At 47.9% G+C, this 16,635-nt stretch overlaps 1 protein-coding gene across 2 annotated transcripts in view; it reads left to right on the forward strand.

The window, feature by feature from the left end:
• The window catches only part of Smoc2 (SPARC related modular calcium binding 2), a 132,185-nt gene that overhangs the window by 64,003 nt on the left and 51,547 nt on the right, over positions 1–16,635 (forward strand). Inside the window, exons 5-7 of one of the 2 annotated variants that reach the window (XM_087896091.1) lie at positions 4,381–4,428; positions 7,434–7,517; positions 9,039–9,113. In XM_087896091.1, the coding sequence (XP_087752217.1) occupies positions 4,381–4,428; positions 7,434–7,517; positions 9,039–9,113 (207 nt within the window). The remainder of the gene's footprint in view (positions 1–4,380; positions 4,429–7,433; positions 7,518–9,038; positions 9,114–16,635) is intronic. The other variant, XM_087896092.1, reaches the window with a different exon arrangement.

Here is a 16,635-nt window from a genome sequence, read left to right on the forward strand (position 1 = left end):
CTGGGTGTTTATGTGCATGTGTTTGCAGAGGGCGTCAGATCCCTTATGCTGGAGTTTCAGGTAGTTGTGAGCAGCCTGACCGGGTGCTCAGAGCTTAGGTCTTCTACAAGAGCAGCGGATGCAATAACCTCTTAGACATCCCATCTCTGCATGTAGGACTTTCAGCACCACTATATCCTGAGTGTCTCCACTTGGACCTTAGGCAGAGTTTGGCCTTTGAAGTAGGTTTCAGATGTCAGTTCTCATGAAAGGGGCAGAAACAGGATGGCTTGTGCCCTTTATTCCCTACACCAAGGCCCTGGCCCTGGAGCTGCTGGCAGGCAGATGCTTCTGGAAGGGGCCAGAGGAGCCGACAGTCACCACCCACCTCCTGTTCATTCGCCAGCAGGATTTTAAATGTTCAAACTTGTGGCTTGTAGTTTTGTGGCCATTCTGAAAGGACTGTGCAGGTTCATGGTCTCTTCTGGTATCTTCTCACACCCATCTCTGCTGCTACCATCTGTTTCCAGAAAATTTTACTCCAGGTGTGGAAGACCTAGGGATAAGCTGTAAAGGGCTTTAGATTGGCCCAGATGATCTTGCAACATGTTGATAAAGAAGTAAAATAGTCCCCGGCCTCAGCCAGCAAAGTCTTCATAAAATTAATTTAACAGAACCCTGGTGAACTTCCCTTTGCCAAACATAGTGCACACAGTGCTCTTTAATAAACTTTCTGAAAAAAAAAAAGAAACAAACTAAGAGGCCTTTTATAAGTAAGTGGTCCCAGTTTATGTCACTCATAAAGAGCAACACCTGGGAACTTCTGGAGACAGACTACTCTCTAGCACCCGGAAGAGCAGGAGGGGTGAGCTGGGCCTCAGCTCCAAGAAGGTACGGTCTCTTCTTTGCCTTGACGAAGACAGTGCAGACTTCTGGACGTGGCTCTGGCACAGGCTGCACGAGAGGAGGCATCCATAGTCAGCCTGGAGGCCCGCAGCTGGGCAGGGTCAGGCCGGGTCCCAGTCATGGGAGGGAGCAGATGGCAACTGTTGGGGCCTTGTTCCCTCCGCAGTCCTGGGGGTAAGAGGGTGGCATGAGGATCCCTCAGTTACTTTAAGGAGCAGGACTTGATTTGTGCGGGCTTCACTCCAGGCTCTGGCCTTGTGGCTGGGTGGACTGACGGGGAGCACTGCAGAATGAGTCTCTGGAGTACGGAGAAAGACTGTGGACACAACCCTCCCAGCACCTTCACCCTTGCTATCCCACTGCTCCAGCTGGTAATGGCTCTCCCTCTCTCTTCCCCTCTGGTGCCCTGCTGGCTGCAGGCCTCAGTTTCCTCATCTGTGTATCGGGTATAACAGGAAACCATCTTGAGCTGCTGTTAGCTATCAGGACAGCGAGAGGCACAGGATGAGGGCTGCTCAGGTGCTTCCTTCCCACAAGCTGTGGGTGGGTGTCTGTGTCTCTACCGAAAGCTTCTCGCTGCTTTAGACTGGGTGTTTTGGCGCTGTGTTTATCCAGCAGCACGCCATGGTGTGGTTGAATGATTGCATAAATGAGCAAACAAGTTGGGGGAGGCTGATGGCTGGGGCCACAGTGGTGCAGCCAGGGGATCTCTGCGTTAGCGAGCAGGCACGGCTCTTCCCTGTCTTCATGTAGAGCCACGGAGCAATGCCATTTGGTGCCACGCGATAGGGTTACAGGCCTTATACATCTTCCCGGGCCACGGAGATGGGAGGCACCAAAGCCCATAGCCTCTCCTCTCCTGCCATGCTGTATCTTTAGTGCCGACTTGGTCTTTCAGGCTATGCCCATGCCGTCCTGTTAGAGACAGAGAGCAGAAGCCACTACCCCTGCTAAGTGACAAAGGGAAAGCACAGCCCTGTCTTCTTTTCCCCCACCCTCCCTGCCCTCCCCACCCCCTGCCACCCTTGCAATCCTCATCCCAACAGGGAGAGCACAGCCCTGTCTTCTTTCTCCCCAGCCTCCTTGCCCTCCTGTCTCCCTCTCCCAAGAAAAGCCACGTAATGCGTGGAGTCCACAATTTCTGGAAGGGACAACTCACGCTATGTTAATTGTGCTCTGGAGGAGACATTGGCTCTCTCAGATGAGCTGCTCACACCGCTGCTTCCCTGGCGTCCACACCGCATGCCTTCATCTCTTACTTGGGAAAAGAGTTAGTACGTCATCAGGCACTGCCTTCAGGGAGGCTGCAGGAAATAGACTGGGTCTATATCTTAACCAAGTACCTGGGCTACAAGATCAGGAGTCTGGTACCCCTTCGTCATTCATAGATGCCTCTTTAATTGTGATTTCCTTCACTAGAAATGCCCCTGCACCCAATAAAAAGCTACCCCCTTAAAAGGTCCCCTTTTGGGGACAGCAGGACTTTTAGTGTCCCTTTCTGGTGCTGGTCTGAAGAGTGACATAGCAGGGCCATCCCACTGTGGACACCACAGACAAGCACTGTGAAATCCAGGTCACAGCTGGTCCTGGATTCCCTTCGTTTGCCCGCCGCCCCGGCTACGGATCTGTGCTCAACTCGCCTGCCAGTCCTTTGTTTGCCCACCGTCCTGGCTCGCCTGCCAGTCCTTCAGGCCAGCACCTTGCAGGGAGGCTGGGAGGAAAAGCTGCACAGTCTTTGACCCTGGACAGAATCCAGACCCCGCCAGTGTTTGGACGGCAGAGAGTCTGATGAGGGACGCTTGGTTCCGCAGCAAAGTGCTCTCGTGTAGACGGACATCAAGATGGAAGACATATTTTTGACTAGCTGTACATGCTGACGGAGTGGGGGGCCTGACAGAGAACCTGGGTTCCCTGGGAGAGCGCTGGTTGCTCAGAGAGAACCTGCCCCCACCCCACTGCCCTCAGGAGTGGAGGTTAAGCAGTTATGTCTTTTCCTGATCTTGTCTCTAATCAGCTTTCTGGTCAACAGCTTGCACTGCTTCCTCCTCAGATTATGAAAGATTACCTTAATCCAGCCCTGAAGCCCTTTCAATGAGGGCATAGCCTCTTTACCACTAATATTATTTCACTCAAAAATCAAAACCGACATGCTCAGAATTAGTACCCAAATCCTGTCATTTGCAGTAAGAGGGAAAGCGTAAATTCAGCACATCTACACGCGATGGCACAAGGATGTGCCAAGGAGCTCTGCAGGAAGCTGGTCCCTGAAGATGGGTCAGGCCAGGAAGCCAGGGGAGGCTGGGGGCAGGAATGCAGAGTGGCTGGTTCTGGTTCTTAACAAGGTAAACCCTGGTCCCGGAAGCCACAGCATATGATCGCATACCCTGGTGGGAGAGACATTTAGATGGGAATGAGAAGGCAGCTGCCTCAGACTACAGTTGGTAGGGGTGCAGGGAGGTGATGAAGATGGTCCAGTTGCCCTTCTGACTGCCAGGGTTGCAGGCTACAGTCTCTCAGGTGTGCCGCAGGCAGCATCTAGAAAGGGCAGGATGTACAGAGCTGCCTCCTGCCTTCCCGGAGCCTCAGACTCAATTGCTTTTGTGTCTCCAAACACATCACCCTGCTTTTCAGGAAATGCCAACAAAGTCGTCTCTGCCTTTAAGAGAAGTGCTGATCTCTTTTTCATTGTCGCCACAGCTGAGAAGAAAAAGTAGCCGTTCCCAAGTTGAGGCATCTTTGCTGAGGGTCACTGTGCCAGTCTCGGTCCCGACCAGAGCATTTTTCTGATACACTGAGCAGGGGGCGATGCAGGAGAGTTGGTATCTGGCACAGTTTCAGTGCATTGGAAGCAAAGGGACACCGCCTCAGATTTGTGAAAACTCTGTCCACACCGGGCAGCAGCAACACCTTTCTCCACAAAGCAACAGATGGGCAGTGTGGTGAATGTAAGGTTCTCACACAGAAAGAGATAAGTTCAGTAGAAACACAGGCACCCACAGCCCGACCGTATGGGAAGCAAGCAGTCCTCAGCCTGTGTCCCTCCCCGTCCTGAGAGCTTCATGCTCCTTAGGTCTTTAAGTGTCTGTGTCCTTCTTTAAAAGACAAGTCTGCAGTGTTTCTTCTTCTAATCAGACTCATGTTGAAGCCGAAGATGTGATTTCCTTTAGCGTCATACCCGACCGATGCCATACCTCATGGCGATGCCTGCTGACAGGGAGACTGGGGCTGCTTCTCGGGTGCATGTGTTGCCTTGTGTGAAGGGTCTTCTGCACTTAGCTGCAGCCCTTCAGAAATGGGGACTCTCCTATGCTGTCAGAGCTACCACTTTGGGTGACAGTCTCCCCGCCCCCGGGGTGCCAAGTGGCATGTGTAGTTTAACTAGAACACGAGAATGCACTTTGAACTTCTCAAAACGCAAGGAAGGAGCTGCTTTCCTCAGTTGACGAAAACCATTAGCAGGCCATTCTAATTCTATTCTTTATTCTCCTCTCTTAGGGTCAATAAATGAGAAGTTACCCCAGCGGGAAGGCACAGGAAAAGCAGGTAACTATCTTGAAATGAATTTGCGAGATGTTATATAAGATTTTGTCTGATTGCGTCTTTAAATGATCCTCAAGTTTAAAGATGAACTATGTTGGAACCTGCTACCCAGACCTCCCAGCAGCGTAGATCCAGTCCTGCCGTTGCTAGTCTCCTGTGGATCAGGCAGCACACTTAGGAGTGTTGGTACAGTTTGGTGGGGACCCCCCCAAAGGGGCTCAGGACTATAGTGGGTATGTTGTGTTCATCTTTAGGTATGTCAGATAGTACCGCAGTACACGAGACAGCTATGGTGTGTCAGGTAACACTGTGGGTGTGGCAGGTTCAGCTGTAGGCAGGAATGCTGTGTTCTACCCTGGTGTATCAGGGAACACTACAGGTCTGTGAGGACCACTGGAGATGTGTCAGGTTGAGATGTTGGTGAACTACATTCAGTTCTGGGTGTGTCCTGCTCAACTTCAGGTGTGTCAGGCAATACTGTGGGTACGTCAGGGTCCCTGTAGGTATACTGAGTTTTATTGTAGGCGTGTTGAGTGATTCAGGAGACATTAAGAGAGGCACCTAGCAATAGAGTAGAGGTTCATTATTTTGACTCCTCATGCATTCCAAGTCATAGAAATTAATGAGTTTAATGCTGGTGTCTGTGAAGGTAACAGCTTTCTCCATGGCAGGCGCTCTTCTGAGACAGCTTGGGAAGATTTGTCCTTCTGTTCCTTGATCTCCCTCATTGTCCCCCACCCCAGTCCCTGGGACACACATTCTGCTTTAAGTTTTTGAAGTCAGGAGGTTTTCAAGATGAAATTATTTTTTTCTGCATAAGTGTAATCATTTCTCTTCGCTCTGCCATGGGTTATAGTATAATAAACCTGACAAAGAGAAGCCAGATGAAGACAGGACAAAGGGAGCTGAGTTTGCTCAGCCCCTTTCCTGAGGCATCAGCTGAAAGTCTTAACCAGTTGCTGGGCTTCCTGCTCTGGAAGAAAGATCTTCACAGTGTTAAGATACATGCCTGGAAGACGTACAGAGAGGCCAGGTGTAGAGAGTCAGATGCAGAGAGACTTGGGGCAGATACAGAGAGACCCGGGGCAGGTGCAGAGAGATCTGGAGCAGATGAAGAGAGGCCAGGGGCAGTCAGCAAGAGGACTGGATCATCCTCAGAGGCTTGCGATGTGCTCCGAGGAGTCTGAAGCAGGCACGGTCATAGATCACTCAGTATATAGAACACCCGAGGACTTACGGGAGGGTGCAGTACAGAATTCACTTGCTGGGGAAGTCATGACGAAGTCTCGGGTGGAAGCTGTGCCACTTCCGCTGGAGCGGAAGGCATGAGAGGGCAAGGTTTGCATATAGTAGAAAAATGGGTGCGCTAGTGATGACGGTTGCTCCTAGTGCTGGGTTTTAGGAAAAGAAGTGACAGTTTGTTAGTAGAAAATTAGCCTAATTCTGAGAGGAGGGAGCGGTAGATGATTCCACTATCGGGATGCTCACGAAGTCCACTGGAGGACACCCCTGGGGTATGAACACATAATGAATTCAAGAAACAAGCGGGCCCCTGAATAGACCTCCATCGCTCTCTGTGCATGCACCTGCGCACGCGCACACGCACTCAAGAGCATGCTAACGAAACAGCAGTCCAGGTTTAGAGAGAAAAGAAACAGAGCAGAAATGTGGAGCGAAAGTACAGCTCCCCCACTTTGTAAACTGTCCCTCTATTTAGGTTGAGTTAAAGCTTTCAGTGGGCACCGGGTACCAATGCACGGCATCCCAAGAGCAGGTCGGGAGCTGAGTGGAGGGCAGCCCACACAGGGGTCTGAGCTGGTTGGACAAGACCTGGGCACAGCTCCACATTCAGGCTGGACATCAACCATGCCCACCTCACTCTTGGAAGTCGGTCCTGCATTCAGCCATCAGGGACCCTGTGGCTTTGAGAATGGCTCATCAGGGTGACCTCAGCAATTACACACCAACAAGAATGTTTTGGCCAAATCCCCAGGAGATTTACATATAGACTTCTATGATCTTTTAAGATACTTAGCATATTAAATTCGGTTTAAACGCATTGTTCATTTAATTCACTCATTTTATTTTCTTAGAAAACAGAACAGTTCAACAGCAAACTCCCCCCCATATTGTCACTGCCAACATTAGGCTTGCGTGTTCCATAAATGTCATATTGCATTTTTGATGTTTGGGCAGTCTTTTATTTTCAAGAGATTCTTCTTTGCTCACCTAAAAGCCTCATGTGGGGCCTCTAGACAGCTGGAGGATACAGTGGGGTCACAGTTAGCTGAGCTCCATGTCCAGCCCTTGTCTTATACACTGCTTCCGAAATGACTGGGGCAGACTTGAAGGAAAGCAGTGGGGCGAGAGCTGGAGAGACCAAGTGTTCAGTCACTGCTCTGTCGGATGATCTGGCCCTGAACCTAACAGGGCATCCACAAGGAGGTGCTTAATACAATCTGTGATGATTATCCTCCAAGAAACGGGGCCATTCCTGTCGGTGTCCACCCTGCCCTCCCACCAACCCTGCATTAGTTTGACCCTCCCCACACTGCAGCCTCCCATGAATGCTGTTCCTCAGAGTCCCCTCTCTGTGGAAGGATGTGAGGGGAAGCGAGGGCTTGCTGGACCAGCCTGTGACTCCCAAAGCGGCCTGTGCAAGGGAACACACCCAGGAATGGTCTCTCAGCTCCCACAGTGACCCCTGTGGGTCTTTGTCATGTTCCCCACCTGTATTCTTTCCCAGAATGAGGTCCTCCTGCTCACAGTTTTCCACTTGCCCCTTACTTCCCTATAATGGCCACTGATTGGTTTAGAATTTTATCCAGAGTTCCCCGTGTGGGCCTTGGTTTTCAGGTTCCTGTAGCATTTGAGAGTAGCAGCCCCGAAGGCAGCAGGTCAATGTTTGTTCTGTGCTGGGCTGTGTTGGGAGGGTCTGTGGGGGTGGTTTGCAAGTCCTGGGCTCCAGCCTGGATGCACACTTACTTAGCTTACTCTCATAATTGTAGTCTCCTTGCAAATCTTTTCCGTTCTGAATTCAGATGATGCTGCAGCCCCAGCATTGGAGACTCAGCCCCAAGGAGATGAAGAAGGTGAGCTGGTGCGGTGCACTGGGCAGGGAGCAGGGAAGGGCGGTCAGGGTTGGGGACGTGGTGTCGAGTCTCTATGGGTATGATGCTATCCATAGTCTAGACACACACAGAAGGATTCTGCCTGGTGTCACCTGTGAACCAAAAAGACCCCTCAACCCAAATTCTACACAGAAAGATAGTTACTGGGAAGATCAGCAAACAGACAGGTCAAGTGATGTCACATCGCTTCTGTAGGTCTAGAGACAGAGAAGAATGAGGACCATAATAGTATGTTATGTGCTGGGTCCTTCCTGAGAGAAGTCCTAGCACACGCACACAGTGCAGAGAAAAAGCAGGCTCTTTGCTTGACTGCAGACATCAGTTCACTGTGGGTGTCAAGAAATCAGGAGGTTGTCTTAATATAGATGCAAAATAATCAAGAGTAGGCTGGCTGTGTGTGGCCATTTCCTGTGTCACAAGGCACCATTGCTTTTCCTGGTGATTTCCTACATTGCCACAGGGGATCTGTCGAGCAGAATACTTTGGTAGCCGATTTATTAATGGAAATGTACGCATTTAAATTTTTTCAGAGGTGTGATAACATGTGCTATTTCCCTATTTACATAGCTGGTCTTTATGACAGCTATGACAAGGGTAGATTTCTGATGTTAACCTTTAATGGATTGTCTGTGGCATTGGTCATGGTCTCAGGTCAGATGTGGCCAGCTTTGGGGAAATGTATAAGGAATACACATTGTAAGAAGCGAAAGACCCAAGGACAGAATCCCACATGCTTTCCAAACATCAGCAGTGGCTAGTGTGTGCTGGAGATACTCCAGGCTCTGCCACGTTAACCCTTCACCCTGCACACTCCCAGTCCAGCCAGAAGAACTCTGGACTGCCTGTCCCACATGAAAAGGGGTTGAAACCCAGGACATATACAGGCTCTGTGTTCTCAGGGCAGTATAATGACCCTGCCACGCATAGTCAATCACATTTGGTAGCCAGTGTTAAGCGGATAATTTTCCTCAATGGTGTTATATGAAAGTTATATTTTAAATATTTTATTTTGTGTTAAGTCATTCAGGTATGTGAGAACCTTCCTTACTCCATGGGATGTGTTTGTGCCGTGGGCTGCTTCTTCTCTCCCTCTTATTCCCTCCCTCCCTCTATCCCCCACTCAGTGGTGCTGAGGAGCAAGCCAAGGGCCTCCTGTGTGCTAGGAAAAATCCACGCACCACTGAGCTACACTCCCAGCTCACCCTGGAGTATTTTCTAACCGTTAGAACCTGTCATAGTTCAAACAGCTTTTAGTTAACACTTTCGGGTTAAGAAAAAAATACTGAAGATTTTATATTATTGTGTTTCTTTTGTCATGTGCATCCAGCCATTTTTAGCTGTCTTAAAAAGATGCAGCTCACCTTTATTTATTACATGGGGAGGGGGAAGCGAGGGTGGGGGTGGTCAGGGCACCTGCCGGGTTCCGTAGCTGAGGACTCCATGCTTCCTGATGAACTGTCCACTGTCTTCTCATTTCTTTAGATATTGCATCTCGCTATCCCACACTCTGGACTGAGCAAGTTAAAAGTCGCCAGAACAAGACCAATAAGAATTCAGGTAAATTGGGACCTGGGGTCCTTCTGTAAGGGAGTATTTAGTTCAGGAGTTTTACCTTCTGCAAGTTTCTTAAATGTTTTTATTGGATCCTCTGCATGCTTTGAAGGAGTTCTGTGCAGCTGTGCGGTAGGCTGTGCTTTCAGGCATGTGTGTGTGCATGTGTGTGTGGGGGGAGGTTGTTGGGGGAGTTCTCTCTTTGAGGCAGTTTCCGGACTGTTTCAGGTAAAAGCCTCCAAATGTATGGATTGTACCTCTTCCAGAGCGGCAGCGACAGACTGACCTTTAGAAGCAACTGCTCTGACATTTTGTAGACAAGCTACGCAGCTTGTTAGTCACCGCCTGGTTTCAGGAGTTTATGGAGCTCAGTGGGTGGGTGTCCTGCTGGTTTCCTCTGGCCTTTGTAGATTCTGAATCTGCCCTCTGGGTTAGTGGATAGGCAGCCAAGGAAGGTCAGGGTGACCACAGGAATTTCCTGGGATTGACCTTGCTCTTAGGGATGAGAGGCAAGCACTCCCAAGAGCATCCTGGCACAGAGTGGCGCTGTCTGGGCTGTACGATCCTTTCAAAGAACGTTTTTAATCTGCTACAGTAAAGTGCTAAGCTCAGCTTGCCCCAGCTCTGAATAGAAAGAATGAACCTGACTCCATATGCAGTATAAAGAGAACTGGCTGTCAGGAAGGCTGTATCTGGTGGCATACAACCTCAAATCCTCAGGAGACCCGTCTGGGACCACACAGGTGTGAGACAAGGGACCTCGTTGCACAATAGAAGGCTTACATGGAATGGCCAGTGGGCACCACCTCATTAAGCTCCCCGTCCATTTCCTCCCGGCCCTGGCTCTGAGTGGCTGAGCCTCGCTTTGTCCCTGATGGAGACTTTTCAACTGCTTGGAGTAAGAGTAGAACTCAAAGATTTCACTGCCAGTTTTAAATATGCAAATGGCAGGAAATTTTAAATATTTTTCCCCTCAGCAATGATTACTATAGACAACTTTCTCTGTTGTTTTAGCTTGATTTCTGTAGCTGTGATAAAACACTCTGACCAAAAGCAGCGTAGGGTAGGAAAGGGTTTATTCAGTTTTCACTTCTGGGTCACAGGTCCCTTCATCGAGGGAAGTCAAGGCAGGAACTCAAGAAAGAACTTGTAGGCAGGCCTGCTTCCTATTCCCCACAACCTTGCCTCAGGTCAAGGGACTCATTTCCCAGCCAAAGCAATGTGGCAGGACCATGAGGATGCTGCTTGCTGGCTCGCAGGTAGGCTTGTTTATGCTCAGCATGCTTTTATGTAGTCCTGAATCATCTGCCTAGGAATGGTGCCTCCCACAGTAGACTGGGCCCCCTTTAATGAGCAATCAAGATACTCCCTCACAGATATGCCCACAGGCAGATATGACCTGGGCAATCCCTCAGCCAAGGCTTTCCTCCCCAGTGACTCTAGGCTGTGCCAAGCTGACAGTTAAGGCTAACGAGACCACCTAATGTATAAACAGTCACCCGTATGCCTCTCTTGTAACCTCAAAAAATGGCTTTATTCAGTTCTATTCCATGCTTACAAAAGTTTCCCTATTCAACACTCTCATACACAAACCAATTAGTGTTTGAGAAAATAATTAAATCATTGCTCGTTTCCAACTTATTAATTTACCGATGGGTCTTGAGAGCTCCTCATGGGAGAAACAATATGGCCATGACTGACTTTGATCCGAGAAACATACAGACAATTATAAACACAGCCACTGGGAATGTGTAGCTTGAAGGTGCATTTAATTGTGCTATAAGAATTTCAACTTAGGCAGATAACTTGTAGAACCTCTTAGCCACCGTCGGCCAAGTGTTGGGTCAATTACAACTAATCTTCAAAAACTGAGAATTGAAACAAAATGCCTGAGGAAAGTCTAGTTTGCCTATAATAGCATAGATTATCATAGTTTGTTTTAAATTTCTATGTGAGTAGAATTCAAGACAGAGACGTTAAGTTGATTTATAGACATCAGTTGTGAAGCCATTAGGGTTTGTGTGTGTTTAACTGTTATCATCTACGTTCTGAGGGTCGAGAAAGCAGCTCCCACACGGTATCATAGGATAGTAAATGTAATCACGGTATGATAGGTTATTAAATATAATATTAGCAGCAAAGCTGTGAATGCTCTTAGTCTTTTACGTCCTGGCTATTGTTAGCACCGTGGGAAGAGATTTGTTTGCACTTAATTTCTATTTTCAAAGCCATCTTTACTTACAGTCATCTTTGGCAGATGTAGAGATGTTTATTTAATCAGACGTTTAAGGGCTGGAATGTAGATTGGCAGCAGGGTGCTTTCCTACCAGGCTTTTGTCCCGGGTTGACAAAGCTACTCTGAGAGCTTTAATTTATGAGTTATTACTCTGTAGTTTAAACACTGATTTACCTCATGGCGATTCTTACAAGTTCTCTTACAGCAGATGACAGACTGGAAATGCAGGGCTTTCCTTTTATATGATAACTATACATATCAATTAGCATTTCTTCCACGAGTTAATACTAAAATTATTATATTTTACTACAAAATCTGTAGGGTACCATGGTGTGTATTATGATACAGGGTGAGTGTGAACCAAACAGGCTTCCAGGTAAAGAGTAACAGCAGGAACCATTCTTGAAAAGAAAACACAAGGGGCCCCTAGTCTGTGAAATTTACACATAGTAGCTATGTAAGTACATAAGAAATATTTATTTTCTAAATTATCTTGTGTTCCATGGGCTCTCATAGTAATATTGTCTTGTTGTTAAGCAAGCAAGGATTAAAAAAATAAATAAATCATACACACACACACACACACACACACACACACACACATACACACAGGGGGGAGAGGGGAGAGAGGAGAGAGAGAGAGAGATTTTCAGTGCCATTAAACTTTGATTGCTTTATCTTTTCTTCTTGGTTGGCTCACCTAGTAAGAGAACCAACAGATGTACACTAAGTGAATGAATACATTCTTAACTTGATTTTTGCTAAAGAGTGCGTTATTCTTCAAATTTTCTTGTCAGTATAAAATGGAAGTTGCTTCACTTCCTTCCATTCTTGAATCTGAATCATATATATATATATATATATATATATATAACTATTTATTTTTCTATTCATGGGAATATGTATTGATTGATTGCAAAGTGTTTTGGATAGGAAGTTTTGTATGATTCTTTTAATTATGTGCTCGCTCAACTCTATATTTATTAAACACATATGAATCTAGTACACATTCTTTACTGTGATGTATATAGTTCTTTCCAAACCTTTGTTTGTTCCTTTAAAAACAATTGTCTATCACGCTAAAGGGAAGGCTCAACTTTTGTCTCTGGCATTGCCTGTTCACTGTATCACAAAGTAAATGTTACTCATGAGTGATGGATACAGGTGTGTACAGGGTTTGCTGCAGCTGAATGAGAATGGGCCTGCTTGGGCTCCAGTGTTTGAATGCTTCTTCCCCAGCTGGTGGAGCTGCTTGGGAAGGATTAGAGGTGTGGCTTTGTTGGAGAAGGTATCACTGAGGTTGGGCTTTGAGATTTCAGAGGCCCTCACCCTTCCAGTTGTCTCTGTGCCTCAAGGATGTTGTTTCAACATGTAAGTTCTCAGCGCCACGTTTACCTGTCTGTTGCCATGCTACCCACCATGGTGGTCATGGGCTCTACTCACCTCTGGAACTGTAACAAGCCCCCAGTTAAATGCTTTCTTCTATAAGTTGCCTTGGTCGTAGCAATAGAAGAGTAACTGAGACAGGTTTTATAACCCATTCTAAGCAAGACGCATACTCCAGAGGACAAGCCTCAGCTCTTGACAGTTTAAGACAGCAAGAGGACCTGTCTGTCATGGGATGACAACTGGAACAGAAGCCTCTCTCTGCACCTTTCGGTGCAGTTGAACCAGGTGATTCGCCCTGGGGGAAATAAGAACCATAGAGATGTAATCTTAGGCTGGTAGCCTGTCTTCTGGGAAGAGAGATCTTCCAGTGGGGCAAGTGGCTTGAAGAGCATTTCCAGCAAGATTGTGTTTGGACCATGTTGGTGTGTGCTGCACCTCCGCTCCGCAAAGCAAGCATTGCCCTTTACAAAAAGGGGGCGAGAACCAGGCTTCTGTCTCTACATTGTTTTCAGAGATCACAATCTTTTCTAAATGACCACGAACTGGATGCTTACTCTGACAATGCTCCAAACTTCTCTCAGTGTCTACATATGAATGATTAGCTGGAGACTTTTTGCCATGGGGCATATATGAAGTATGGAATAGAGTGTGAACTCAAGAAATGTCCATGGAAACGCTTTGGCAGAAGGACAAGTGCCCCTGGGAAGGAGTACTGGGGAAGGTGTGGCTGGGAGGCTGCGTGCAGCTTGCCTCAGGCCAGCAGAGCCCTCTGACGATCAGAATCAAGCTCACACATGGAGCAAACTCACTGTTCTGCCCCCTCTGCTCCTGGTGAATGAGCTGTAGCTGGGAGAAGTCACAAGGATGTTTTCCCAGATGAGAAGGCCTGTTACTTCTTGGGGAGCCTTTGAAAGGACTCACAGACTCTGCCAGGGCAGGGCTTCTTAGTCAGCACCTGCTTTCTGGGCACAAGTGCTCTCTGGAATTTTGAAAGTTCTTTGTGAGGACTTCATTGGACAGCTGCAGGTCAACCTGCCAGCTTTTCTCTCCCGGGATGGACTCCAGGCGCAGTCAGCACAGCTCCACTGAGTTCCCTCCTTCTCATACCGAACATTTCCTTCCTCAGTCTCTTTTAGCCAGTGTGAGTTAGAACTGCCATCAGCATCCAGCCAGGACATCTCGTAAATGGTTGACTGCCACTTTAAGATGAGAAAAGTCCTGTAGACATTGCCCTCCCAAGCCTGAGAGAGGCTGAGTGCAGCTGTCCTCTGCATCCACGTGGTCTCGATCAGAGCTCCCAGGTAGTGAGCCCTGGGAGGGGCTCCTTGCCTCTACCCCCTCCTCATCTGATCATGGTCAAAGGTGAGGTAACCTGTCCATTGCCTGTGGGGGTTGACAGATTCAGTTCTGTGGCCAAGGACAGAATCATTTCAAAATGGGGCCAGACTGGATTCAGACTGGCAGAGACCTCCTGAGACACCCTCACTTCTCAGGCCTGAACCCTAGGCAGAGACTGTGGCTAGAGAAAGGTGGGGTTGAGTTTACCTCTGGAGGGAGGCAGAGGCGCTGGTGTTTGTTCTGAGCCCTGCCATTTTACCTAGAGTTCAAAACCTCAAGGGAATGGGCGGTGGTTTTGTGTCTATGGCAGCTATAGCTCCCACCATCTAGATGAACACCTATAGACCTCAAAGGGACCCACTCCAGTGGACTCTGGCTTGAGCCCCTGACCTCCACAGATGGTCTTGTCTGTTCAGGACTGCAGGAGCCAAGAGAGAACTCCACATCAGCTGGGGTTGCTGTGGTTACCTTTCACTTTTCTTACTCCTACATGGACACTGAAATATTTCAGAGGATACTTCCAGGCCAAGTGGGACTGATCACATGGACTTCAGGTCAGTCATCCCAGTGGTACTTACCAGGGTCAGAACGGAGTTTATGGGACACAGCATCTACAGTTGTCCCCTTTGATAGATGAGAGAGGAGAGAAGTGGCCTGACTCCTCTCTCCATCAGGAGGATCATTTGAGGCTCCTATGAAGGCTCTGTTACACAAAGTAGCCTGACCACAGGGAGAGAACTCTCTGTGTGTCCTACCTCCAGGAAGCCCTGAAAGGCAACAGCCAAAGCCTGTGGTAGATGAGCTATGGTGGGCAGAGTGTCCATGGCCACCAGCTACTAACTCAAGGGTGGGTTCTGAGGGCTGTGGTTCCCTGTGACTGGGTCATCTCCTCAAGTCACGCCTCCCAGGTCAGGATGCTGTACATTTAGTTCAGCTGTCTGCAGTCAGCACCACCTGAGTACCGGCCAAGGGCCAGCCTTCACCTGTCCCGCTGATGGGCTTCTGGCTACAGCTCCCGAATTTGCAGCTGGACCTCCCTCCCGCTTGCAGTGAGAGGTGGAATATCTGGGTTCTGGTTATCTCATCGTCTTGTTTGTAGCACGATTAATAAAAACCCAGAGACAGAAATTGGGGTTCAACCTGAAGGTCAGAAAAGCAAAACAGCCAGCCACTGGCTCTTACCTCGACCTCAGTCTGAAATGTCAGTCTTGTCTCCAGGAATCTCAGAATGAGACTGTATCTGAGAGCTGTCTTCTCCCATTTTATAATCCTCTCTAGTGCCGGGATTAAAGGCGTGCACCCCTGGGATTAAAAGCATGCACCTCCCGGTTTCTATGACAAACTAGTGTTGTGGCTGGGATCAAAGGTGTGTGTCATCACTGCCTGGTCTGTAAGGCTGACCAGAGGGGCCGCTTTACTCTCTGATCTTCAGGCAAGCTTTATTTATTAAAATACAGATGAAATATCACTACACTTGTTTATGTTTTAAATGCGGGATGTATCTGTTTTGTTTTGCTTTTCTCCCTCCCTGGCTCTTCCAGCAGCTCTGGAGCTCGAGGCTGAGCCTCTGCAGAGCTCCTCAATCTTGTCTGCAGCCTGCTGGGCACAGGCTAGTCGCTCTATCTCCCTTGGGCCTCACCCACCGTTTCTGGTCTTTCTGGGTTTTGCACAAGTTTGAGCAAACATAGAGGCCTGGGTTGTGTCATCTTCAGACACCTCCTCCCCTACTCTGTCCCTCCTCAGCAGTTAAACACTTCCATGGCTCCTGTCCAAGAGGACATCCTTGACGGTCACCATGTCCTGTGGTTTTATGCAACCCCGTCGGTGGAAATATTTTCTGCCTTATCCAGGATTGATAACTTTTGCTTTATTGCACATATTAAAATTAATGCCAAAAGATAATTATCTTTTAATTTTGCTTTAAATCAAGCTAAATTGCATTCCCTAGGGGAAAATAATATGAATTACATTTCTGTTGTAACTTTTAGGTTTTTCCTCTCCTTTTGTTTTTTCAAAAGCAACATTATAAAACCATCAAAACACCATTTAGATCCTTAAGTTATAAAGCTTTGGTCATTTGAAGAGATCAAGGTCTATAAATTGCATAATTCCCGTTAAGGGTGGCTGTAACCATGCATGATTTTAAGGTGTCCATTATCCTGCTTTAAAATGTACATGACTGAGTTGATTTAATTTCCCTAGCTATACAGGGGTGTGTTAATTTCAAACATGCTTAATTCTCAGATTTCAATGTTCAATCAAACTGGAAATGATCAGAGCATTCAAAGTTCAGAAAGAAAAGAAATAAAGGTGGTGAAATTGAGTGGGTGCTGAGTAGGCTGGTTGGAAGCATGCCAATGCAGTTCCGTGGAGAGAGGTACATCTGACTTTAATCTCTGAAATTCAATTTGCCACTGAATCACTAGGTCCAACAGGAGTCTCCTGTGGATGCTGGGCTGTGCAGAATGAACCTGAATTAAGCATGCATGACCTGCTGGTGTTTCTCTGCTTCCCGGCTGTGGTTGGGGGATAGTACAGGGATTGTGCTCTGGTGGGTCTGATAGA

Source organism: Myodes glareolus, chromosome 1, assembly GCF_982192425.1.
Source record: "Myodes glareolus chromosome 1, mMyoGla1.1, whole genome shotgun sequence".
In the NCBI taxonomy this organism is placed as follows: Eukaryota; Metazoa; Chordata; class Mammalia; order Rodentia; family Cricetidae; genus Myodes; species Myodes glareolus.